Source organism: Somniosus microcephalus, chromosome 1 (assembly GCF_052327205.1).
Source record: "Somniosus microcephalus isolate GS21.2 chromosome 1, FLI_Smic_1.0, whole genome shotgun sequence".
NCBI classification, from domain to species: domain Eukaryota; kingdom Metazoa; phylum Chordata; class Chondrichthyes; order Squaliformes; family Somniosidae; genus Somniosus; species Somniosus microcephalus.
Genome location: NC_140987.1, coordinates 109,220,252 through 109,247,538, shown reverse-complemented (window position 1 = coordinate 109,247,538; position 27,287 = coordinate 109,220,252). Strand labels below are relative to the sequence as shown.

The 27,287-nt window shown below is 46.7% G+C and overlaps 1 protein-coding gene across 4 annotated transcripts in view; it reads right to left on the bottom strand.

Moving 5' to 3' along the window:
* LOC147124286 (methylglutaconyl-CoA hydratase, mitochondrial-like) overlaps positions 1 to 27,287 on the bottom strand; it is a 610,977-nt gene that overhangs the window by 440,199 nt on the left and 143,491 nt on the right. Inside the window, exon 4 of one of the 4 annotated variants that reach the window (XM_085984589.1) lies at positions 19,872 to 20,373. The exons of the other annotated variants lie outside the window; for them this stretch is intronic. Within the exon in view, the coding sequence (XP_085840715.1) occupies positions 19,872 to 19,874 (3 nt within the window). The 5' untranslated portion in view covers positions 19,875 to 20,373. The remainder of the gene's footprint in view (positions 1 to 19,871; positions 20,374 to 27,287) is intronic. 4 annotated transcript variants of the gene reach the window in all.

Sequence of the window (27,287 nt, the reverse complement as noted above, 5' to 3'; positions counted from 1 at the left end):
AAACTCCAGTATGATTTGGACAGGTTGAGTGATTGGGCAGATGCATGGCAAATGCAGTATAATGTGGATAAATGTGAGGTTATCCACTTTGGTGGCAAAAACAGGAAGACAGATTATCTGAACGGCAATAGAGTGGGAAAAGGTGAAGTGCAACGAGACCTGGGTGTCCTTGTGCACCAGTCACTGAAGGTAAGCATGTAGGTGCAGCAGGCGGTTAAGACGACAAATGGTATGTTGGCCTTCGTAGCGAGAGGATTTGAGTACAGGAGCAAGGATGTCTTGCTGCAGTTGTACAGGGCCTTGGTGAGACCACACCTTGGTTATTGTGCACAGTTTTGGTCGCCTTATCTGAGGAAGGATGTTCTTACCATGGAGAGAGTGCAGCGAAGATTCACCAGACTGATACCTGGGATGCCAGGAATGACATATAAGAGAAGAGATTGGGTCGATTAGGCTTATATTCGCTTGAGTTTAGAAGAATGAGACGGGATCTCATTGAAACTTATAAAATTCTAACAGGACTAGACAGACTAGATGCAGGAAGGATGATCCCGATGGCGGGGGAGTCCAGAACCAGGGGTCACAGCCTAAAGATAAGGGGTAAGCCATTTAGGACGGAGATGAGGAGGAATTTCTTCACCCAGAGAGTGGTGAACCTGTGGAATTCTCTACCACAGAAGGCAGTTGAGGCCAATTCATTAAATATATTCAAGAAGGAGTTAGATATATTTCTTAAGACTAAAGGGATCAAGTGATATGGGGAGAAAGCAGGGACAGGGTACTGAATTTGGATGATCAGCCATGATCTCATTAGATGGCGGAACAGGTTCGAGGGGCCGAGTGGCCTACTCCTGCTCCTATCTTCTATGTTTCTAAAACCTCTCTGGAGTAGAAGGTTTTGCCTGGGAAATAAGATGTTAAAGTGTATATTGAAAAATAGATTCATATCTCAGAGCATCACCAAGGATCACTAATGGGTAAGATTGGAACGAAACTGTTGTCATGTTCTATGCATTTTCAATCACTTGTTTTTCTCTGATATCCTTAGGGCAACATATAAAGCAATTTCTCCCCCAAATAATAAACCACCTATCTGTCTGCTGCCAAAAGCTGCCGAGCCAACACAGGATGCAACCTCCTGATCCGCACAACTGCATTGAATCAAGCAATACAATTCCAGCAAAAGGCTGCAAAATGCTAATTTCAGAGGTCTGCCACTGACAGGGCTGAAGAAATGGCTGCCATGTGTGTATATAGTGTATATTATACAGAAGCTAACTCCAGGTTTCAGATGCCAATTATAAATCACTTGAGTTTTACTCTTGCAGATTATGGCGATACCTCAACCCTGCAATTAATACCTAGACGAAATATTTTCCACATATCATGTAATTTCCCATCATAACAACATTAAGGCCTAGAAATTGGAAAAGGACCCAAAAACAGGTAGAGGCATTGCCCAGCGCTATTTGTCTGTGCCCGTTCAAAGTAGTGCAGACAGCATGCAAAATTTGTGCTGCCTTCTCATTTACAGGATTGCAGCGTTGATCTCAGTGCTAAACATGCTGCTAATTGGCTTAGCACTCAACATGGGGGCCAATATCGGGTGCCATCTACTGGCCAATAAAGTTTGGCCTCGGCTCTCTGTACTACTTAAAGGGGAGGTGCTTTGTTGCAGAAGCCTGTCTGAACAAAGCCATTGCCCAACAGCCGTGGGAAATGGCAAGAAGATTTTATGATGCGGCAATGGAGACCTTGGTCTGGGGGGCAGGAGGCCTTCAAGGCTGGACACAAGGAGGATCTGGGAGGAGATGAAAGGGAAATCCTGTTTGTCAAAGTTTTTTGAGGATGTAACTAGCAGGATAGATAAAGGGGAACCAGTGGATGTACTATATTTGGATTTCCAAAAGGCATTCAATAAAGTGCCACATAAAAGGCTGCTACGCAAGATAAGGGCTCATTTCCAGTTGGCAGTGTAGAGATTTGGCCAATTAGTAGCTTATCTCTAGCCTTTCAAATAATCGTGATCGACTGCAAACCAATATGGTGGGTATATTGTGTTTAAGATGGAATATAACATGCTAGTTATACAGCAAAAACATACGACCGTGACAAGCAGCTGGTCCTGATCGGACAGACGGTTGGCATGCGTGAACAGTTCTCTGGCTTCCGGCCTCCCTCTCTCTCTCTCTCTCTCTCTCTTAGAACCTCCGATTTGGTGAGCATGGAATCACTCTCAAAAGAGCGTTCGACCAGCCCAACTTCTGCTCAGCTCTTCCCTCCACCGTCTGTGTGGGCAAGCACCCAGGGCGTCACTTTTATTCTCTTTTTAGGGGTGAGCCTGAGGCCAAGCTATTGTGACAAGACCATTTAACCTATAGAAGTTCCTCTAAAACCTCATCACCCAATGACACCTCAAGTTCTTTGTCTTGGTTCTTGGATGAAAGCTCTCCCCAAAAGGGGGTCTCATTACGTCATCCAATTTGTTTTATTGTTTAATCTTTCTGAAGATTCTTCCTTTGGAATTTGTGTCTTATCTCTCTTGTCTCTGTCCTTCTTGACCCAGCAAGTACAAGGCCCAACCCTGTCCCTCTTAATCATGGCCCTAGCCAGAGCTATCTCACTTCCATCTAGCAAATGGCTCATTCCAAGATGGATACCTTAGCGTTCTCAAATTCCTTTCATTCGATGTCTTTTCCCAATTAACTATTAATTATCTTCGCAAGCTGTTCTGCTAAACAAACTCCAAATTCTATCTGTAGAGATTATAATATGGTTATTAGTAATAATGGAAGAAACATAGGTTGTTATAATATGGTTATTAGTAATAATGGAAGAAACATAGGTTGTTATAATATGGTTATTAGTAATAATGGAAGAAACATAGGTTGGGCCTTCATTGGCCAAATTAAAGATGCATTAACAAAGTCAAAACCCTAACTTACAAACAGCAGCCAGCTAGCCTGGCAGGACGATCCTATGGGCCCCTGTGTGGAATGTTTATGCCTCGCCTAATCTAACTGATTAAAAAGACTGTCTCAAATTCTAATGCAAGTTTTCCAGGAAAACAAAGCTTAAATCAATCCCCATACTTGTCTCGAGCTGAAACATACAATCATTTAAACACAGTATTATTCATGTAGCCACATATATTTTTAGGCACCCCTAGTTTCTAACAGCAGGCTGTAACTAATGGGGTGCCGCAAGGTGGTGCAACAAAGGTTCACTAGATTGATCCCCGGGATGAGAGGGTTGTCCTATGAGGAGACATTGGAGTTTAGAAGAATGAGAGGTGATCTCATTGAAACATAAGATTCTGAGGGGGATTGACAGGGTAGATGCTGAGAGGTTGCTTCCCGTGGTTGGAGAGTCTAGAACTAGGGGGCATAGTCTCAGGCTACAGGGTCGGCCATTTAAGACTGAGATGAGGAGGAATTTCTTCACTCAGAGGGTTGTGAATCTTTGGAATTCTCTACCCGAAAGGGCTCTGGATGCTGAGTCGTTGAGTATATTCAAGGCTGAGATAGATAGATTTTTGGACTCTAGGGGAATGGGGAATCGGGCGATAAAGTGGAGTTGAGGTCGAAGATCAGCCATGATCTTATTGAATGGCGAAGCAGATTCAAAGGGTCGCACGGCCTACTCCTGCTCCTAATTCTTATGTTCTTCTGAGATTGCTCAAGCTGTCACTGCGACAAATGTTGTCCCCAAGACCTGGATCCAGTGTCACAAAAAGTTTAATGACCTCACACGAGTGGTCAAGGTGAGTGAATGCATCATCAAATGCCATATCCCACCATCTGCACCACAAGCCTCACACACTGCTCAATGCACCACACCACTCACCCGTGGTGGCAAGGGCTGCGCATTCATGATGGCCAAGTTGTGGAGCATGTAGCAGACCACCACAAAATGGGGCACCCACTGTGGCGTGTACCAGAGGGTTCCTCCTGAGCGGTCAAGGCAGCGGAACCGTTGCTTGAGCACCCCGATGGCCTGCTCAAAGATGTTTCACGTGGCAGCATGGCTGTCATTATACAAGTGCTGACCATGAGTGGTGGGGTTGTCATCAGCCAGGTGCAGAGCGCATAGCCCTCGTCTCCAAGCAGCCACCCTCGGGTTTGACAAGGTGGCTGGAAGACTGCTGGCACACCAGACTGCCGCAGGATGAAGGCATCATGACTGATGCCAGGATAGTGGGCATTCACCATCGTGATGCGCTGGGCGTGGTCGCACAACATAAAGATGAGTGGTTGCCTTTGTGGTTACAGAACATTTCAGCATTGTCACACTGTGTCCACAAAGCCACGTGTGTGTAATCGATGGCGAGCTGCACCACGGGGAAGCCCGCTATCCTGGCAAAGCCACATGCGCACTCCTCCTGCTTCTCTCTGTTCAGAGAGAAGACAATGAAGACCCTTCTTCTGGAGTAGAGAGCTTCTGTGACCTCCCGGATGCAGAGATGGACAGTGAACTGGGAGATGTTAGCTAGGTCTCCTGCTCCAGACTGGTAGAAACTGGTGGCGAAAAAATTGAGGGTCACGGCGGCCTTGACGGCCACTGGGAGGGAGAGCCATCGTCGCCCTGCTCTGAGGCTGCAGGTCTGGTTGTAGGAGGTGGCAGAGTTCTGTGACCACCTCCTTGGTGAAGTGGAGCCTCCTAAAACACTTCTCCTGGCTTAAGTATAGGTAGGAGAAGTGATCTTGTGAGACCCGAGGTGGGTAAGGCCTCCTGCTGACGGCCCTCCTGCCCCTTTTCTTCCTTACTTTGCGAGCATCTTGTCCTCTTCTTCGCTGCCTCCGCTGTATCTCCCTTGCCATACTCAAGCCGGAGGGGCTCTGCAAGTAGAGCCCCGTGACTGGGTGCAACTGGTGTGAGAACCCCTTAAATGAGAAGCAAGGCATTCTCCATTTGCAGCAATACTCCATCACCTCAGCAACTTTAAATAACTTTAGAAAGCTCCAAACAGTTGCACAAAATTGGACAGAGCCATTACAAATCAAAAAGCAAGTCAGCTGTAAGTTGTTGATGATCCCTTTAAATAGCGCTGCTGGAGGGTCCTTCCTACTGCTGAGCGCATGGTCAGCTGTTCGTGATTAGGAGAGCTCATTAAATGGAGCAGCGATGTCGAAAATGGCAGATTGTGCATCAAATCAGCGTTGCATACTCACGGATGCCACGATCTGCCTCATCTAAATATCTGGAGTGAGCGCAGGTAACAGCAGCGCTACTGACCTCCCCAAAATGGTAGCCGCCATGGGACCCGCCGGAAGCAAGGCAGCCGCCATTTTTTCAGCAAAACTGGCCTTAACGGCTGGCACTAAACCTCCGAATTTTGCAGCCTAAGAGTGTTCCTGCATCATGCTCATAAGATGTGACATACTTGAGGAACTTAAATTGTTACTGCTGCTAGTCACATGAAACAACCATCGCCACTGTGTGTGGAAGTAGCATGGGACCATCGTCTGCCTACTCACTCGAGAATGTTGTGTGGCCCGTGGAGACCTGGGAGAAATTATTTATCAATGGGTAACAAGGAACAAAGGCCTAGAAATTCAGTATAGCCACTTTTGGGGCGGTGAAGTCGGGCAGCCGCTAAAGTTTGCGCCCGGCGCAAAGTCGCGCCCCCTTCGCCGATATTCAGTCGCATCGCCCCAAGAGGTTTCTGCTGCGCTAAAACAGGCGATGCATGACTATCTTTAGGCGCTAAGCCGGCGGTGCTGAGCGATACCCCCGAGGCCGGGCGCAGCGCAGGTGCGGCGAGTTCTTGATTGACGGCAGACACTCTGGCGCCGGTCATCTCTTAAAGGGGGAGGGTGGAGTTGTTTGCCTGCCACGCCCTGCACACTGCAGCCCTCAACCTAGGCCTGACCACTTCAGCTTCACCTGTACAACGCCCAGGACTATGGAGAAGGCCAGGGAGGGAGCGCAGCGCTTCAGCGACGGAGACCTGAGGGTGCTGGTTGGCGGAGTGGAGCGCAGGCGCCATGTTTTCTTCCCAGAAGGAGGCAAGAGGCCGCTGCCCAGCGCCTACCGGAAAGCCTGGAGGGAGGTCTCCAACAGGGTGTCTTCCAACAGCGTGGTTGCCAGGACTCCTGTGCAATGCCGGAAGAAGTTCAACGACCTCACTCGGGTTGTCAGGGTGAGTACCCTTTCCAGTGTCCTCCTCACCCTTGCATGTGCACCTCACATTATGGGCATAGGGACCTGAAAGCCCCAATGGCCAGCCCTCATCCAGCAGCTATGGGACTGGCATGAAAATCAATTGCACATTCAGCACTTTACACACTGTCCAAGCTATTCGACCATGGGAGGCATTGCAGACAAGATCAGGGCTACACACTGTCCAAGCTATTCGACCATGGGAGGCATTGCAGACAAGATCAGGGCTACACACTGTCCAAGCTATTCGACCATGGGAGGCATTGCAGACAAGATCAGGGCTACACACTGTCCAAGCTATTCGACCATGGGAGGCATTGCAGACAAGATCAGGGCTACACACTGTCCAAGCTATTCGACCATGGGAGGCATTGCAGACAAGATCAGGGCTACACACTGTCCAAGCTATTCGACCATGGGAGGCAGTGCAGACAAGATCAGGGCTGCACACTGTACTTAGAGGCCGTCCTTTCTCTTGCAGGCCAAGGTTGCGCACAACCGGCGCAACCGAACTGAGACCGGCGGAGGCCGTCCTGACCTCAAAGAGCTCTCCGACCTCGACCAGCGTGTGGAGCGCATTATGGGAGGCCGGCTGATTGGCCCCGTCGCCAGTGGAGATGCCGACCCTGTTCTGGGCACCAATGATAAGGGCATCACCTTTTGGACCTCTCTCGTTCCACTTGCACATCAGATCAGCATCCTTTGCCACTGTCCGACCAATGCGGTGAATGGCAACACTCATGCCTCCCTCGCTGCCGCCCTGTCCTCACTCTAAAGCTACTCTTGTGCCTTCCTGCTTTCAGATGGTGAATCGCCAGGTGAGGAGACGGGCCCTCAAGCTGCCACCGTCAGCCCTTCGGAAGACGAGGCGGAGGAAGAGGAAGCCGGCCCATCAGTGCCACCCTCAGCCGCGCCAGCCCATGACGATGTAGGGGACACGTCTTCCCTGGAGGGGAGCCGGGGGGAAGGGTCGGAGGAGAGTGAAGCTCCGGGGCCCAGCGGCCTGCAGCAACGCGGGAGGGGTGGGGAAGCTCGGCGGACTTCTCCCCAGAGGGCGAGTGCGGCCTCCAGTCCTGCGACGGTCAGTGCAGAGGAGGTGCGCCTCCTAGAGGAAATAGCCGTCCAGGCTGAGCGCAGGCACACTGAGCTCATGGCTGCAGTGGCAAGGATGCCTGACTCCATAGAGTGTCTGTCAAGGAGTGTGCAGGAATTCGGAGCAGCACAGGCCAGGAGTCGGCAACAATTCAGTGCAGCACAGGCCAGGAGTCTGGAACTATTCAGTGCAGCACAGGCCAGGAGTCTGCAGGACTTCGCGGCAGCACAGTCGGCTTCTAGCCAAGTGCTCAGTCGTGCCGTCCATTCACTGGCTGGTGTCATGCGGACACAGACCAGGGCCACACGGGCACTAACTGCTGCCACCCTCGCTGGATCAGCCAGGCATCGCCAGGGCACTCGCCGCACAGCAGCAGCCCAGCAGTCTGTTCTTCAGCTGTTTGCTGCGCATGCTGCAGTGTTGGCCCATGCGAGTGCCAATGTCTCAGGCGACCAGCGAGCACCTGCGATCTGCCAGGTTGCCACCATTCCTGCAGCCGACACTGCCACTCCGCCATTGCAGCTGCCACGAGCTGCTGGACAGACTGCTGCCGCCCAGCCAGAGTTGGAGCAGTCAGCAGCCGGACACTCCAAGGCCAGAGCTGGTGCAGGCCGACCCCCAAGGACATCTGCCGTCTCGCCATCTGCCCCTCAGCAGCCTTCCCCCAGCCTTGCTGCAGCCACTGGGCTCCCATTGAGGAGCAGCAGGGCGGGCAGGGGCCAGGCAAGGATGCGCAAGGCATCGCCCTCGCAGGGCAAAAAGTAGAGGTATGCACAAATGCCTGGTGCTTGTTGTAAGGCCGACACTGGTGCAGTTGTTTTTGTGTAAGGCCGAGACTGGTAGTTTTGTGTTTTTGGAGGGGGCTTCTCCACATGAGCATGTAATGTGGGAAGGGCAGAGGTTTTCAATAAATTATTGTTGTTAAATTGCAGTGTGCATGGTTTTTTGGTTAAGTCCTGGTTGCCCTGCTCGGCTGAGGGCTTGTGGAGTGGCTACATTCATCTGCTGACATTGGCACAAGCCAGTCCCTGAGAGGGGGCCTAGAACCGACGTTCAATAAGCCGGCGACGGGCAGCACTTGCACTTTCTGCCTCCCTCCTGTGCTGGTCCTCCTCCTCCTCAGGTGGTCCTCCAATCTGTGGTGGCAGTGGCTGAGTCCTGCGGATAGCCAGGTTGTGCAGCATGCAGCAAACGACCACGAAATGGGAGACTCACTCTGGCGAATACTGGAGGGCTCCACCGGAACAATCCGGACAGCGGAACCGTTGCTTCAGGACGCCGATTGTTTGTTCGATGATGTTCCTGGTCGCTTGATGGCTCTCGTTGTATCCCTCTTCAGCAGGGGTGCTGGGCGCACGGAGCGGGGTCATCAGCCAGGTACACAAAGGATAGCCTTTGTCCCAGATAAGCCATCCTCGTGGGTGAGGCTGTGCCTGGAACATGTCTACCACAGAAGTCTGGCGCAGGATGAAGGCATCGTGACTGCTGCCTGGAAAGCGGGCATTGACAGATAGGATGAGCTGCCTGTGGTCACACACCAGCTGTACGTTCAGCGAATGGTAGCCCTTCCGGTTGCGGTAATCCTCGGCATTCTCCAGAGGTGCCCGCAAAGCCACATGCGTGCAGTCAATGGCGCCCTGCACCATGGGGAAGCCCGCGAATGCTGCAAAGCCCATTGCATGCTGTTGCTGCTTGGTAAGGGCCATGGAGAAGGAGATGAACTGACGTCTCCTTTTGAAAAGGGCATTGGTCACCTGGCGGATGCAGCAATGCACGGCGAACTGGGAGATGTTGGCAATGTCCCCAGTAGCGGATTGGAAGGAGCCGGTGGCATAGAAGTTGAGAGCCACCGTCACCTTCACTGCCACCGACAGAGACGTCCTGCTCCTCAGCTGTGGCTGCAGATCACCACCAAGCAGCTGGCAGATCTCTGTGACCACCTCCCTTCTGAATCGCAGCCTCCAAACACACTGCTCGTCAGACATGTTGAGATAGGAGAACTGCTGGCGGTATACCCTGGGTGGGTAAGGCCTCCTTTGCCGATGCCTGTTGCCCCCTCTCCGTCTAGCCAGGGCTGCCACTCTCACGGCGTCTGTGAGCCCTTTGGATGTAATAGAGAAAGCCAGCGTTGACACCCATTGCAGCCCCCATAATATGCTGGCAAACAATGAGATGTCAATGAAGGCAAAGACTAGTGGAAAGCTGTGGCCTGAAGCCAGAAGTACCTGTCCGAGTGTTGGGCCAAAGCAGAAAGCTATCTACCTTGGTCTCTCTCCAAAGATCCGTTTCGCAAGAAGGTGTGCTGCGAAATGGCAGGCTTTTATATTGCAGGAGGAGTGCCCTTTAATTTGCGCCCCCCGCGCCCCGCATCGGCTGAGCACCATTCCACTCTAACAGTCGCTAGGGGCACCAGGCGCACAATGGGGCGTTGCCACTGAAGTTCCGGTTGGGGGCGCACAAAGGGCGTTGCACGAGGAAATGACGTCATGATCTGCGTGCGCAGCTGAGCGCGCGCAAAGACTTTGCGCCGCCGCTAAATCTTGAGTGAAGTTGGGGCGAGGCGCAGATCGCGCTGCGCCCGGGCGCTACCCGCCTAGCGCCCGACATCTACTCCTCCTAAGGCGCTAACGGCTGGCGCAACCAACTGAATTTCTAGGCCAAAGTATTCTGAATAATCTAATCGCGGTGTAAAATAACAGCTGAGCTGGTGCACATTACAAGTTGCAACACTTTCTACGGTTCCAATGACTTGCACAAAGTGCTCACTCAGGGTTTATGAGGTTATCTAAATCTCTTAAGTATGTTACAGCCCTCCTGTTATTTTATATATTCTGTAGCTAAATTACTTTAGGTGCTGTAGAAGCATTATATGTCAGGCATAACAGGCATCAATTACTCAACAATTACGCAACATATTCGGCTTTCCTAGTCAGGCTGCAATTCTTAAGTCAATAAAAATATAGACACCAGCATCGAAAATTCATGTAATAAGACACAGATCACATTTGGACAGCACGGATGAACAGCTTCAATTTTGCTCTTATGAAATTATAAAGCAAAAACAAAAGGAGTTCACAGTAATACTTCTGCAGTCTGTAAGGATTTCCTATGTAAAATTCCTGAATTGTCAATTCAGCCATCCTATTGAGCCTGCAATAGGGTATGCCTTTGTTGGTATTTTCTAGTTGCCAGCTGTCAAAACAAAATCATATTGATTCAGCATGGGCAACCAGAACAGTCTGTACATAACTGTAGAACACTGACAGCAGAAATTCTTGATGCTTTTGGATTCTATGAATAATATAAAAACAGCTATTTTTGGAAAGTCCCATGGACTGCCTAAGACCAAGCTGTGGGCAGTTATGCAACACAATCAGATAACTGAACGTAAACAACCTTTCAAAGTAGAACTGTACAAAGTACCAATCACTCTAAAATTGTGCTAAAACAACTAGTTTTGATGAATTCAATGCACAGTATACGAGATGAGTGATAGATATGGATCCTGATATGACTGAAGCAGATAACCAATCAGGGCAGAAATGCAGTCGAATATGCAGACTTTTTTGGTCAGCTATGCACCTGAAACACACCAAAAGCCATCACTATTAGGACAGTGCAAGCTCACAACTCACTGCCATCAGTGTTTTAATTTTAAGATATTTTAATAAACCATTCCCTTATACAATGGTCATGTCTTTTTTCCTGTAAGCAGATCATCAATTCTCCCATGAACCAGAAACTAGAGTCCCCACAAGCATTGCACCCACCTCCCACCCCAACCCATGACTGGTGATGGCCCATTAATGAGCCATGGTCAGCTAGTCAATGATTAACAGTATCCAAAAGTACTGAGGGCCAGCCTGGCTCAAATATCAGAAACAAAGTCTGCAACAGAGGATCAACTCGGTTTCAATCACCACCACAATTGTAGTGTATGTACCTTTAAGAGCCCCTGTGTACTGTAATACCGGTAGTGACCACTCGGGTATATAAGCCTGTATAGCGTCTTGTATCTTTTAGTACACCTCCAGACTTTGTTCAGTAAACACCTGTTAAACCAACTCCTGCATTCCGTGTCTCCATTAACACACGGATACAACAGTGGCAACGAATTGGAAACGGACTTACCTGCAATTCGGCAGCACCTCAAGGAGGTCGATTCCTGAGACGAAGGTCGAAGAAAAAAAACAACAAAAAACTGTGGTTTCACCAGCTAGCCGGGCTGGTGGCAGGTAATGCACTAATCCTTCCTGGGCGGCGGGCTGGGGCTCGATCAGGTGGCTCTGCAGCGGGGCCGAGCAGCGAGTCAGAAGGCGGAGGCAAACAGAGACGGAGGGTGGAGCACTCGGGAGACGGCCGGCACTGCAAAGCAGGTCGGCATTCGGATCAAGCAGAGGGAGGGAAAAGTCCCAGAGAGTCCGGCGGGAACGAGTCTCCAACTATTAAAAATATCTGTGTAAATAAAAACCACGGAGAACAGCGTTGTCAGCAGCAGCAGCGGCGGGAAAGCGCGGGAGGCGCCATTTTTTCTCGTCAGGGAAGAAAGGAAAGCGCGGGAGGCGCCATTTTTGATTTTCAGGATGCCTAAGACTGGCAATATTACTGCTTTCGATAGTGATATAGAGGATTGGACCACATATGTGGAAAGAGTGGAGGTATATTGCACAGCGAATGAAGTAGAGGATGATAAAAAGGCATCGGTACTTCTAAATCTGATGGGCGCAAGGACATACGGGCTGTTACGAAACTTAATCACTCCAGCCAAACCGATGGACAAGAATTTTAAGGAGATTATTGATACCCTACAGGAGCACTTAAACCCAACACCGCTGCTGATAGCGGAACGATTCAAATTCTTCAGGAGGAATCAGCACAAGAATGAAAGTAACGCTGATTGCCTCACCGAATTAAGAAAGCTGTCAAAGCACTGCCAATTCGGGGCAGGACTGGCAGATTCTCTACGAGACAAATTCGTCTGCGGTCTCCTAAGTGAAGGAACACAGAAAAGGCTACTTTCTGAGAAAGATTTGACACTGGACAAGGCTTTCAGTGTGGCTCTATCATACGAAGCAGCAGCAAGAGGAGCTGCAGAGATACAGCAAAAGCCACAGGACTTCAGCACCCATGAAATGACACGGGGTTTCGAGAGAGGTTATCGCTGCGGCAGATCCACCCATGACCAGAGGGACTGCTGGTTCAAGGACAAAGCATGCAGGCAATGCGGAAAGATGGGACACATTGCACGTGTATGCCGATCTGGAAACAAAAAAATCCACTGACAGAAAAAAAATCAATAAGGAAAAGTACAGAAAGGTACAAATGATGACGGACAGCAGCTCCGAAGACCAGAAGAGCGATAGCGACTCCAGAAACAAGAGACTAAGCTGTCTCAAATTACATAATGTAATTGCCAAAGAAGATTACCAGACCATTTGGGTTACCCTCACGATAGCGGGGTCCCCAGTTAAAACAGAGCTAGATACCAGGATCAGCTCTGACCGTCATAAGTCGACGGGATTACGAGCGGCTATTTCCGCATATACCTTTGAAAGACACATCCATTATCTTAAAGACATATACGGGGCAGAAAGTATACCCCAGAGGGAAAATAAAGGTGCCTGTTGTATACAACGGCAAGGAAATACAGAAGTTGTATTTATACGTTCTGCAAGATGGTGGTCCACCGTTGTTGGGACGTGAATGGATCAGGAAGATACGTTTAGACTGGCACTCCATTCAGGCACTGACGGTGACCAGTAAGAAAAAAAATGATGACGTCATACCTGAACGATTAAAAGACATCTTGGCTAATGCCAAAGAAGTGTTTCAACAGGAACTAGGAACCTTGAAAGGCGTCACCGCCTCAATAAAAGTGGAAGATGCGGCAATTCCCAAGTTTTTTAAGGCATGGCCGGTGCCATACGCAATTCGTCCAGCAGTCGAGGCAGAGCTGGAGAATTTGGAAAAAGCAGGCGTGTTATCCAAGGTAGATTGGAGCGAGTGGGCAACACCCATCGTCCCGGTCATGAAGAAAACGTTAAATAATGGTAAATCTGAAGAACAAAGAAAAATTTGCATCTGTGGGGACTTCAAGGTGACTGTAAACCCAGTCCTTCACACGATACAGTATCCTCTTCCAAGGATAGAAGATATTTTCGCCTCACTATCCGGAGGGAAACGTTTCACCAAAATTGACTTGGCACAGGCATATCTACAGATGGAGGTTGATGAGGCCTCTACAAAGTATCTCACGATAAATACACACAAAGGCCTGTACCAGTACAATCGACTGGTTTTCGGAGTAGCATCAGCTCCAGCTATCTGGCAAAGAGCTATGGAGCAAGTCCTGCAAGGGATTCCGGGGACTCAATGCTACCTAGACGACATCCTTGTAACAGGAGAAAACAACGACGAGTACCTTGCCAATTTGGAGTAGGTGCTCACTAGGCTGAGAGAACGGGGCCTACGAGCAAATCGCCCCAAGTGCGAATTTTTCCAGAAACAAATATCATATTGTGGCCATATAATTAACGAAGAAGGGTTGCATAAGTCACCTGAAAAAATTGAAGCGGTCATAAAAGCCCCAGCAACTGAAAATGTCTCACAATTAAGGTCATTCCTGGGATTGATAAATTACTATCATAAATTTTTACCGAACTGGTCAACTGTTCTGCACCCTCTTAACGCACTGCTACAAACGGGAGTAATTTGGAAATGGAGTGAAGACTGTAAACGTGCCTTCCATAAATGCAAAGGCTTCATCACGTCCAAGGAAGTGTTGGCTCATTACAACCCATCACTGCCAATCAGACTGGCGTGCGATGCATCCCCTTACGGCGTAGGAGCGGTATTATCATAGATTCCCTGATGGCTCGGAGCGGCCGATAGCTTTTGCGTCACGCTCATTGAACTCAGCTGAGCGTAACTATGCCCAGATCGACAGGGAAGCACTCAGCCTGGTGTGGGGAGTGAAGAAATTCAACCATTACCTACACGGACAAAAATTTACCTTGTTGACTGACCATCAACCCCTCGTCTCCATATTCAACCCTAAAAAGGGCGTTCCCATTATGACCGCGCAAAGGCTACAGAGGTGGTCCCTTTTCCAAGGGGCACACCAATATGACATAGAATACAAAGGATCAAAACAGCATGGGAATGCTGACGGTTTATCGCGCCTACCGTTGCAAACGGTAGAAGAGGCACCTACAGTGGACCCAGTGGAGATGTTCCACTCAACCATATTGGAATGTCTACCAGTAACAAATTCTACCATTGAAAAGGAAACGAGAAATGACCCGACTCTCTCACGAGTCTACGATTTAACGGTGAAGGGATGGCCAGCACGTGGCGAACCACTGTTGCCAGCATTCTCGCAAAGAAGAGAACAGCTGTCAGTGTGCCGAGGAACCTTGATGTGTGGATCCAGAGTGGTGATTCCACCCAAACTCCAGGATAAAGTGCTAAAGGAGCTTCATGAGGGGCATCTGGGTGGAGTGAAAATGAAGAACCTAGCCAGAGCGTTTGTGTGGTGGCCAGGTATCGATGGAGACATCGAAGAAATGACCAAGAGCTGTCTAGGATGCCAGAAGGTCCAAAATGCCCCACCACAAGCCCCTCTACATCCATGGGAGTGGCCCTCATCTCCATAGCAAAGGGTACATATCGACTTTGCTGGTCCATTTATGGACTCAATGTTCTTAATCGCGGTTGATACACACTCCAAGTGGCCGGAGGTAATAAAGATGTCCTCCACCACCACGGAAAAAACCATCACAGTATTAAGGACCATATTTGCCAGGAATGGGCTGCCTGAACAGATCTGTTCTGATAATGGACCGCAATTTGTGTCCGAAGAATTCAGGAAGTTCTTAAAAAACAATGGGGTTAAGCACTACACGTCCGCCCCATACCATCCCGCCACCAATGGATTAGCTGAAAGGTTTGTCCAGACCTTCAAGGCGGCCATAAAGGCCATGGGTAATGAAGACATAAATCTACAACATAAGGTAAGATAACTTCTTGTTTGCACACAGGAATGCAACACATGTGGTTACAAACCAAACTCCCGCCATGATGTTTTTCAATAGAAGACTAAGATGCCGGCTGGATTTGATCAAGCCAAACATCAGAAGGGACGTAGAGAACCGGCAATTTCAAGGCATGAATGAAAGGCCAACTAGAACCTTCCAGATAGGTTTTGGCCCGGGACTACCGTACCGAGAAATGGCAGCCTGGAACTATTTGCACACGACTAGGACCGCTGATGTATACCGTGGACATTGGTGAAAGCATAATAAGGCGCCATGCTGACCAGATCATAGAGTCATCCGAAAATGGGACAACCTACACCACAACTCTATACGCCTAATGATGAAGCAGAGATACCCATAGTATCTACCTCCAATCCGGTGATACTGGAACCAGGTGAACCCGACACTGGCATTCAAGCCGAATCGACCTTGCCAAAAGAACCTACTACACCACCGAAAACTACTACACCACCGAGGCGTTATCCGGACCGAGTCAGGAAGCCTCCAGAGAGACCGACTTATAATTGATTAACTGCAGCAAATGTGTAGATTATTGTGCTTGTAAACATGTTAATTAATAATTACTTAAAATGTTATGTACTAATTATCTAAAAGGGGAGGAATTGTAGTGTATGTACCTTTAAGAGCCCCTGTGTACTGTAATACCGGTAGTGACCACTCGGGTATATAAGCCTGTATAGTGTCTTGTATCTTTTAGTTCACCTCCAGACTTTGTTCAGTAAACACCTGTTAAACCAACTCCTGCATTCCGTGCCTCCATTAACACATGGATACAACAACCATGTGCGTCACCTTGGAGCCCATGGAGACCCCGGTTACTAGCCCCCTCCCCCCCAACCCAAATGGAGAATAGTCATCAGTTGATCACTAGTCAACAAGCAGCCATTTGGGCCCACTCTAGGTGGACAAGAAGTCCCAAGAACCCCCTCCTAAGAAAGCATAAAATGTAGAGTGTAGCACTACTCCGGACAACAGCACAAACACAAACCATACCTATCTAATGGCAGTTCTACTTATTGGGAGTTGTGGAGCTGCAGCAGTTGTTGCTTGCCTCTCTGCATTCCATCAAATCCTAAATGTAGGAATGCATGTTTGCATACCCAGCATGGAAGTTGTGCCTTCCAGCAGCTGTTGTCCAAAGCTCAGAGTTTGCTCATCAGCTATATGACAAATATCTTGACTCAGCACTGGATAATCTGTGTTTGTGCTAGCCACCTTGATTTTCTATGCCATTGCTATACATCAAGCTTATTCATCACCACCTGCTGAATCCTGAGACTTATGGACTTTGGCAAAGAGATATGCCTCGTCTGAAGCTGATTTGCTCTTCAGGGTACCAACATGTCATGTAACCACAGCCCTCACTTCCTGAACAGTTTCCTCTTTTTGGCAAAATCCACTTTATAACTTGGTCCTGGATCTTGCAACATGAAACATGAAATTGAAAGTTGAAGCTCACGGAATAAAAGGGACAGTGGCAGCATGGATACGAAATTGGCTAAATGACAGGAAACAGAGAGTAGTGGTGAACGGTTGTTTGTCGGACTGGAGGAAGGTATACAGTGGTGTTCCCCAGAGGTCGGTACTAGGACCACTGCTTTTATTGATATATATTAATGACTTGGACTTGGGAGTGCAGGGCACAATTTCAAAATTTGCAGATGACACAAAACTTGGAAGTTCGTGAACAGTGAGGAGGATAGTGATATAATTCAAGAAGACATAGGCAGGCTGGTGAAATGGGCTGACATGTGGCAGATGAAATTTAACACAGAAAAGTGCAAAGTGATACATTTTGGCAGGAAGAACGAGGAGAGGCAATATAAACTAAAGGGTACAATCCTAAAGGAGGTGCATGAACAGAGTGGCCTGGGGGTATATGTGCACAAATCGTTGAAGGTGGCAGGGCAGGTTGAGAAAGCGGTTAAAAACCATATGGAATACTGGACTTCATAAATAGAGGCAGAGTACAAAAGCAAGGAAATTATGATGAACCTGCATAAAATACTGGTTCGGCCTCAACTGGAGCATTGTGACCAATTCTGGGCACCGCACTTTAGGAAGAATGTGAAGGCCTTAGAGAGGGTGCAGAAAAGATATACGAGAATGATTCCAGGGATGAGGGACTTCAGTTACGTGGATAGACTAGAGAAGCTGGGGTTGTTCTCCTTACAGCAGAGAAGGTTGAGAGGAGATTTGAAAAGTATTCAAAATAATGAAGGGTCTAGACAGAGTAGACAGAGAGAAACTGTTCCCTTTGGTGGAAGGGTCGAAAACCAGAGGACACAGATTTAAAGTGACTGGCAAAGGAACCAAAGGCGACAGGAGGAAAAACATTTTTTAAGCAATGAGTGGTTAGGATCTGGAATGTACTGCCTGGAAGGGCGGTGGAGGCAGACTCAATCGTGGCTTTCAAAAGGAAATTGGATAAGTACCTAAGGAAAAAAATTTGCAGGGCTACAGGGAAAGGGCAGGGGAGTGGGACTAGCTGAAGTGCTCTTGCAGAGAGCCGGCACGGGCTCAACGGGTTGAATGGCCACCTTCTGTGCTGTAACCATTCTATGATTTTATGGTGCAACGAGCAGGGTGGATTAAGGGGAACCAGTAGATGTAGTGTGTTTGGATTTCCAGAAGGCATTCGATAAGGTGCCGCATAAAAGATTACTGCACAAGATAAGAGCTCACAGTGTTAGGGGTAATATATTAGACTGGAGAGAGGATTGGCTAACTGACAGAAAACAGAGAGTCAGAAAAAATGGGTAATTTTCAGGTTGGCAAACTGTAACTGGTGGGGTGCCACAGGGATCAGTGCTGAGGCCTCAGCTATTTAAAATCTATATTAATGACTTGGATGAAGGGACCGAGTGTACTGTTGCCAAATTTGCTGATGATACAAAGATAGGTGGGAAAGCAAGTTGTGAAGAGTACACAAAAAGTCTGCAAATGGATATAGATAGGTTAAGCGAGTGGGCAAAAATTTGGCAGATGGAATATAATGTGGGAAAATGTGATCCACTTTGGTAGCAAGAATAAAAAAGCAAAATATTATTTAAATGGAGAGAGACTACAGAATGGTGCAGTACAGAGGGATCTGGGTGTCCTCGTACATTAAACACAAAAAGTTAACATGCAGGTACAGCAAGTAATTAGGAAGGCAAATGGAATATTGGCCTTTATTGCAAGGGGGATGGAGTATAAAAGTAGGGAAGTCTTGCTACAACTGTACAGGGCATTGGTGAGACCACACCTGGAGTACTGCGTACAGTTTTGGTCTCCTTATTTAAGGAGGGATATACTTGCATTGGAGGCAGTTCAGAGAAGGTTCACTAGGTTGATTCTTGAGTTGAAGGGGCTGTCTTATGAGGAAAGGTTGAGCAGGTTGGGCCTATACTTATTGGAGTTTAGAAGAATGAGAGGTGATCTTATTGAAACATATAAGAGTGGGCTTGACAGGGTAGATGCAGGGAGGATGTTTCCCCTTGTGGGGGAATCTAGAACTAGGGGACATAGTTTCAGAATAAGGAGTCGCCCATTTAAAATGGAGATGAGGAGGAATTTCTTCTCTCAGAGGGTCGTGAATCTGTGGAATTCTCTACCCCAGAAAGCTGTTGAGGCGGAGTCATTGAATATATTCAAGGCAGAGATAGACAGATTTTTGAAAAACAGGGGAATCAAGGGTTATGGGGAGCGCGCAGGAAAGTGGAGTTGAGACCAAGATCAGATCAGCCATGATCTTATGGAATGGCAGAGCAGGCTCGAGAGGCCTACTCCTGCTCCTATTTCTTATGTTTCTGTGCCTAGGAGCTTAGAACCCTAAAGGAGAACTGTTTGAACAAACACCTTTATACTTGACCTGCAGTGAAAGTTTGCGGTCTTTGGAGCGACCTTTGCCCTTCTCAGCATAGTTCCGCAGGACTGTGTCAAAGCTATAATAAGCATTAGAAGGTAAAACCACAAGAATCGATAGTCCTGTGAATGTAAATGCAACTGAAGGCAGCCATAGTGATTCTTATATGAAGTTAGAAATGTGCCACACTAGCCAGTAAAAATAAATTCCTGTTTATTCAGATTCAGTAACGGACCAGGCCACTGGGAAGTAACTTCACTAACAATTAGATTATAACAATTTGTTGTTTTAGGATGCAATGAAGGTCCACCACTCCTTTAAAAGAAACAAGGTAATAAAAAAAATACACAAAGATGCCACATCTGCGCTAGGAGTTCAGCTTCATTGTGAAACATTTTATTTGCACAGGGTGGTACAAAAGCAATATAAAAGTAGCAAACATCTGTTCATAATCTGGAACAAGATCACTGAAAATATATTCAAACTTTGTGTGCATTCCTAAATGGAAGTAATTATAGGTAGGATTTAATAAGCAGATTGCCCAAACCTCAATTAAATCTACTAGTTTTTCTTTGAGGTATCGAAAGAATGCCATAAAGGAAACTTTGTTGCTATGGTTTTTATATTGCTCTTAACATTTCTAATCATACAAAAGTTTACCATTAACATACACATATTTCAGAAACAGCTAATCAAGCTGCATTAAGCTTACCATTAGTTTTTTTCATTTTATTTTTCCTGTAACTAAAAGCACAGGTCAGTCGATTACATTCTTTCTGTGGTTACTGTGGTTGAAGGAAAATGAAAAGCATCCATACTGCATGCCTGTGTTACTGAAGTAACTTCACTGAACAGACATTTACAATGACTACAAGAAATGCTAGAGACTAATTTTTCTATGACTGAGTTACACATGCTACAGAAAAGCTTTTCTTCGTGGCCCATGCTTTTATCAAATTGGGTCATGCACTGCAGCATATGAGATAAAGCCATTCTTTAGAAATGCCCTCAGCTCCTCAATTTAGATAAATTGGAAGAATTCTAATTTGCAAACAACTAATGCATTCCTTACTGAACAGTCATCAAAGAAGAAAGCCACATACTTAATCAATGCTTACTCAACAATTGTTGCAACATACATTATTAACTTTTACTTTGCAGGAGTACAACTGTAATCTTCATCACTCATGAGTTGGTTGTATTCTAAAAGCCTTCTATAACAAATATATACACACAGTATTAAATTCTTCAAAGCTATAGCAATTCATGCCATACTTTTTAATTGCGACATAAACGTGTTGTTTTAAGAGTTTGTGCCGAATTAAGAAGAATTGAACTTACCATGTATCTGAGTGCACAGTAACCATGTATCTGAGTGCACAGTAACTCCTGCAATAATGAAACTGCTACAGGTTATGGTGAAAGTGGGAACACTGAACCATTGTTTAGCACCTTAGGAGGCATGAACTGTATCTTATTAATATAAACTTGTGATCTAGCTATACAGCGTGAGGGGAGGGAAGGGAAGGGTCAGGAGTTGAGTGGAGGAGGGGTGGGGTCGGGAGTGGAGGGAAGAAAGGGCGAGAGAAGATGAGGGGGGAGGGGGGGAGGATAAATAGATCAAGAAAAAAACATCCAAGTATAAACAACATGGCTCGTCTAACTCATCAATATAATCAAAAGGTTTCAAGAGGTCCTGCTCATTGCTTAAATTTTATTGGATAATTTCAATGACTGGTCAGCAACACACCAAAATTTTGATCCTTTTCTAATGAACATCACTGTACATATATTTCATGTATTTTCTACATAACTATATATTTATTATGCATTTTCTACCAGCAAGACTGGTTAGCACCGTGAGACAGTGGCTCAAATGGCCTCCCCTTCTGTGCTGAAATGTATATGATCTTTATTCTATATCTGGCTACATCTCACCTAGGCATGCTTTGCAAAAACACTGGGTATCCCAGATGGAAAACTTTATTTGCCAGACATCATCCATGTCTTTATTAGCACACAAAGTCACCAACCAATCCACTTCAAACAAAACATCTACCAGTGCTTTGTGTATCCACTTAATTTGTACAGATCCCTTTGAATACCATCAATCTTTCCTACACTACGTCAGACTAATTTAGCATTTTAACTCTCACCGGAGTCAGAAAGTTGTGGTTTCAACTCCCCTCCAGAGCTCTAGCAATAGTTCAGGCTGATAATTCAGTACACTAGTGAGGGAGTGCTGTCTTGCCAAACGTGCAGTCTTCCAGATCAAATGTTGAACCAAGTTCCCATCTGCCTGTTCAGGTGGATGGAAATGATCCCATGGCACTTTGATGAAGGGCAGAGTTGTCCCAGTATCCTGACTAGCTTTCCTCCCTCAAACACCACCACTAAAAAAAAACCTCTTTCGTCAATCCAAATTCCTACATTTTTAGGTCATCCACAAACTGACCTGAGCAGCGGCAACAGCATTGGAGGCTGCAAGACATAAAACAGCAGGAGGCGAGGCAGCGCTGACCTGAGCAGCAGCGGCAGCATCGGAGGCGGCAAGATATACATTTAATGGCAAACATTTAAAGATCGCATGGATGAACTACAGAATTTGTTCATCCCCTTTTGACATAAAAATAAAACAAAAGTGACTCAACCGTGGCTAACAAGGGAAATTAGGGATAGCATAAGATCCAAGGAGAGAACATATAAATTGGCCAGAAAAAGCAGCAAACTTGAGGATTGGGAGCAGTTTAGGATTCAGCAGAGGAGGACAAAGGGATTAATTAAGAGGGGGAAAATAGAGTATGAGAGTAAGCTTGCAGCGAACATAAAAACTGACTGTAAAAGCTTCTATAGATATGTGAAGAGAAAAAGATTAGTAAAGTCAAGCGTAGGTCCCTTGCAGTCAGAATCAGGGGAATTTACAATGAGGAACAAAGAAATGGCTGACCAATTAAATACATACTTTGGTTCTGTCTTCACAAAGGAGGACACAAATAACCTTCCAGAGATGTCGGGGAACATCGAGTCTAATGAGAGGGAGGAACTGAATGAAATCAGTATTTGTAGGGAAATGGTGTTAGGGAAATTGATGGGATTGAAGGCCGATAAATCCCCAGGGCCTGATAATCTACATCCCAGGGTACTTAAGGAAGTGGCCCTAGAAATAGTAGATGCATTGCTGGATCAGACAAAGTCAACATGGATTTACAAAAGGTAAATCATGCTTGACTAATCTACTGGAATTTTTTGAGGATGTAACTGGTAGAATAGATAAGGGAGAACCAGTGGATGTGGTGTATTTGGACTTTCAGAAGGCTTTCGATAAGGTCCCGCATAAGAGACTAGCGTGCAAAGTTAAAGCACATGGGATTGGGGGTAAGGTACTGACTTGGATAGAAAACTGGTTGGCAGACAGGAAGCAAAGAGTTGGAATAAACGGGTCTTTTTCCGAGTGGAAGGCAGTGACTAGTGGGGTACCACAGGGATTGGTGCTAGGACCCCAGTTATTCACAATACATATTAACGATCTAGACGAGGGAACTAGATGTAATATCTCCAAGTTTGCAGACGACACAAAGCTGGGTGGGCGTGTGTGCTGTGAGGTTGATGCAGAGAAACTCCAGTATGATTTAGACAGGTTGGGCAAATGCTGTATAATGTGGATAAATGCAAGGTTATCCACTTTGGTGGCAAAAACAGGAAGGCAGATTATTATCTGAACGGCAATAGTATGGAAAAGGGGAAGTGCAACGAGACCTGGGTGTCCTTGTGCACCAGTCGCTGAAGGTAAGCATGCAGGTGCAGCAGGCGTGTAAGAAGGCAAATGGTATGCTGGCCTTCATAGCGAGAGGTTTCGAGTACAGGAGCAAGGATGTCTTGCTGCAGTTGTACAGGGCTTGGTAAGACCACACCTTGAGTATTGTGTGCAGTTTTGGTCACCTTATCTGAGGAAGGATGTTCTTGCCATGGAGGGAGTGCAGTGAAGATTCACCAGACTGATACCTGGGATGGCAGGAATGACGTATGAAGAGAGACTGGGTCGATTAGGCTTATATTCGCTACAGTTTAGATGAATGAGAGGGGATCTCATTGAAACTTATAAAATTCTAACAGGACCAGACAGACTAGATGCAGGAAGGCTGTTGCCGATGGCGGGGGAGTCCAGAACCAGGGGTCACAGTCTAAGGATAAGGGTTAAGCCATTTAGGACTGAGATGAGGAAGAATTTCTTCACCCAGAGAGTGGTGAACCTGTGGAATTCTCTACCACAGAAGACAGTTGAGGCCAATTCATTAAATATATTCAAGAAGAAGTTAGATATATTTCTTAAGGCTAAGGGGATCAAGGGATATGGAGAGAAAGCAGGGACAGGGTACTGAATTTGGATGATCAGCCATGATCGCATTGAATGGCAGAACAGGCTCGAGGGGCTGACTGGCCTTCTCCTGCTCCTATCTTCTATGTTTCTATATAAAACAGCGGGAGGCGAGGCAGTGCAGACCTGAGCGGCGGCAGCAAACCATATCCAGCAAATTCAAAAACAAGGAGTGACGTCACAGTACAGCAGGTAGGTGATTGAGTATTCACGTTTTTTCTCTCTAAGCTAGGACAGTGGTTTAAACTAGGAGGGAAACTGGAATGTACTTTATTAGATTAATAAATTAACTAGATAAACTAATTAACATAAGTATAAATAAATCATTGAATAAAGATTTTAACTAATTAAATAAATCAAACCAGGTTAGACTAAGATATTGCAGAGCATATCCCCACCATCACAGAAGCCAGTCTTCAGCCAGTTCGATTCACTCCACGTGATATCAAGAAACGGCTGAGCGCACTGGATACAGCAAAGGCTATGGGCCCAGACAACATCACGGCTGTCGTTCTCCAGAACTAGCTGCGCCTATAGCCAAGCTGTTCCAGTACAGCTACAACACTGGCATCTATCAGGCAATGTGGAAAACTGCCCAAATATGTCCTGTTCACAAAAAGCAGGACAAATCCAATCCGGCCAATTACCCCCCATCAGTGCTATCAAGCAGCACTTTCTCAATAATAACCTGCTCACTGATGCCCAGTTTGGGTTCCGCCAGGACCACTCAGCTCCAGACCTCATTACAGCCTTGATCCAAACATGGACAAATGATTTGAATTCCAGAGGTGAGCTGAGAGGGACTGCCCTTGACATTAAGGCAGCATTTGACCGAGTATGGCATCAAGGAGCCCTAGTAAAACTGAAGTCAATGGGAATCGGGGGGAAAACTCTCCACTGGCTGGAGTCATACCTAGCACAAAGGAAGATGGTTGTGGGTCAATCATCACAGCCCTATGACATCGCTATAGGAGTTCCTCAGGGCAGTGTCCTCAGTCCAACCATCTTCAGCTGCTTCATCAATGACCTTCCCTCCAACATAATGTCAGAAATGATGACTGCAGTGTTCAGCGCCATTCACAACTCCTCAGATAATGAAGCACAACTCCTAAAATAATGTCCGCATGCAACAAGACCTGGACAACGTTCAGGCTTGGGCTGATAAGTGGCAGGTAACATTCACAGCACAGAAGTGCCAGGCAATGACTATCTCCAACAAGCAAGAGTCTAACCGCCTCCCCTTGACATTCAACGGCATTACCATCACTGAATCCCCCACCATTAACATCCTGGAGGTCACCATTGACCAGAAACTTAACTGGACCAGCCACATAAATACTGTGGCAACAAGAGGTCAGAGGCTAGGTATTCTGTGGCAAGTAGCTAACCTCCTGACTCCCCACAGTAGTTCAAAAACTCGCCAAGGCTTCTTCGGCAGCACCTCCCAAACTCGCAACCTCTTCTACCTAGAAGGACAAGGGCAGCAGGCACATGAGAACACCACCACCTCCAAGTTCCCCTCCAAGTCACACACCATCCTGACTTAGAAGTATATCGCCGATCCTTCATCATCGCTGGGTCAAAATCCTGAAACTCCTTACCTAACAGCACTGTGGGAGTACCTTCACCACACAAACTGCAGTGGTTCAAGAAGGCAGCTCACCACCACCTTCTCAAGAGCAATTAGGGATGGGCAATAAATGCTGGCCTTGCCAGCGATGCCCACATCCCATAAACAAATAATAAAAAAGGTTGTGTGTCTGGACTGCAGAATGTGGGAGTCTGTGGACAGCGAGACTGTCCCGAGCAAACATGTCTGCAGTAGATGTCTCCATCTCGAATCTCTCTGGTTCAGAGTTGGAGACACTCTGACACATAAGGGAGGGTAAGAGTATCTTGACAGTTTGCTGCAAACTTCAGTCACATATCACAGAGGTGTAGGATCAGAACGGGGTTAGTGTGACCAATATTGTGCAAGAGTAAGGGGAACCCAGGTAAGAAAGGGAACGAGGATCCACAGAAACTGATCCTATCCAACAGGTACAATGTACTTGCTACCGGTGAGGATAAGGATAAAGACTGTTGGAAGGACAGCTGGAAAGCGGAGCAGGAGGCTGTCCCAAGGCGGGGGGAGGAGGAGGAGGAACGGAAACGTAATATAGTAGTTGTAGGGGATTCTATAATTAGGGGGACAGATTGTAAGCGAGATCGAGAGTTCCACATGGTAAGGTGCCTACCTGGTGCAAGGGTGAGGGATATCTCAAACCGGCTTGAAAGGATTTTGGAGAGGGAGGGGGAGAATCCAGTCAGTCATTGTGGTTCATGTTGGGATCAACAACATAGGCAAGAGGTCCTGTTTGGGGAATACTGTACCAGGAACTAGGAGCTAAATTAAACAACAGGACCTCAAGGGTTAAAATCTCTGGATTATTACCTGAGCCACGTGCAAATTGGCATAGGGATAAGCTGATTGGGGAAGTGAACATGTGGCTAAAGGAGTGGTGTGGGAAAGAGGGGTTTCCATTTCATGGGGCACTGGCACCAGTATTGGAACAGGAAGGAATTGTACCGTTGGGACAGGCTCCACCTGAACCGGTCTGGGACCAGGGTCCTAGCGGAAAGGATAAATAGCGCAGTCACAAGGACTTTAAAATAGTAAATGAGGGGGGGGGGGGGCGGGGGGAAGAGGAGGGCTTATGTGGAAACTGTAGTACAAATAGTAGTTCAAAAACAAACAAAAGGGAAGAGAGTTGAGCAAGAGTCAGAAATTGTGCTTTCGGTACTACATGTAAAGGGAGAATTAAAAGATTTAAAGCAATTAAACCAGGAGAGAGAAATAAGAAACAAGTGAGTAAAACATTAGGGCTAAAGGACAGGCCCTATAGGGTGTGTGCCCCAAATAAGCGTCCTTCATACAAATGCACAGCATATAAAGAATAAATTGAATGAACTCCAGGCGCGAATTCAAATTGGAGCATATGACATGGTAGCCATTACGGAGACATGGCAGCTATTACTGAGCCATGGCAGCAAGACGGTCAGGACTGGGAACTAAATATACTAGGTTATATGGTCTACAGAAAAGATAGGGAAAATGGCAGAGGGGGAGGAGTAGCCAGTGATTAAGGATGAAATCACTTCAATGGTAAGAGAATATAACGAGAGGTAAGCAGGCAGTGGAGACTTTACGGGTCGAATTAAGAAATAGGAAAAGATTTAAGACTGTAGTGGGAGTTGTATTTAGGCCTCTGGTAGCAGCTGTGAAGTGCTAGATTGTATAAATGCAGTGGTTAGACAAGCCTGTATCAAAGGCAGAGTGGTTTTAATGGGGGATTTTAACTTTCATATAGATTGGGATAAGCAGACTAGCACCTTTCAAAAAGGTAGTGAATTTCTTGTGTGTGTGCAGGATAGTTTTCTAAAACAACATGTCCTAGAGGCAAGAAGGAGGAATGCCATATTAGATTTAGTAATGAGTAGTGAGCCAGATTTAGTTAACAGCCTAACTGCGTGAATACTTATCCAATAGTGATCATAACATGATAAGAGTTCAACGTAGTGTTTGAAAGAGAGAAACGCAAAACAGCTACTAAAGATTCTAGATTTGGGTAATGCTGACTTCAACGGAATGAGACAGAGACTGTCCACAGTAAACTGGACAAATCTGTTAATGGGTAAAATGGCAGAAGATCAGTGGAAGATGTTAATAAAATAATTTAAGGTGATACAGAACCAGCTTATACCCTTGAGAGC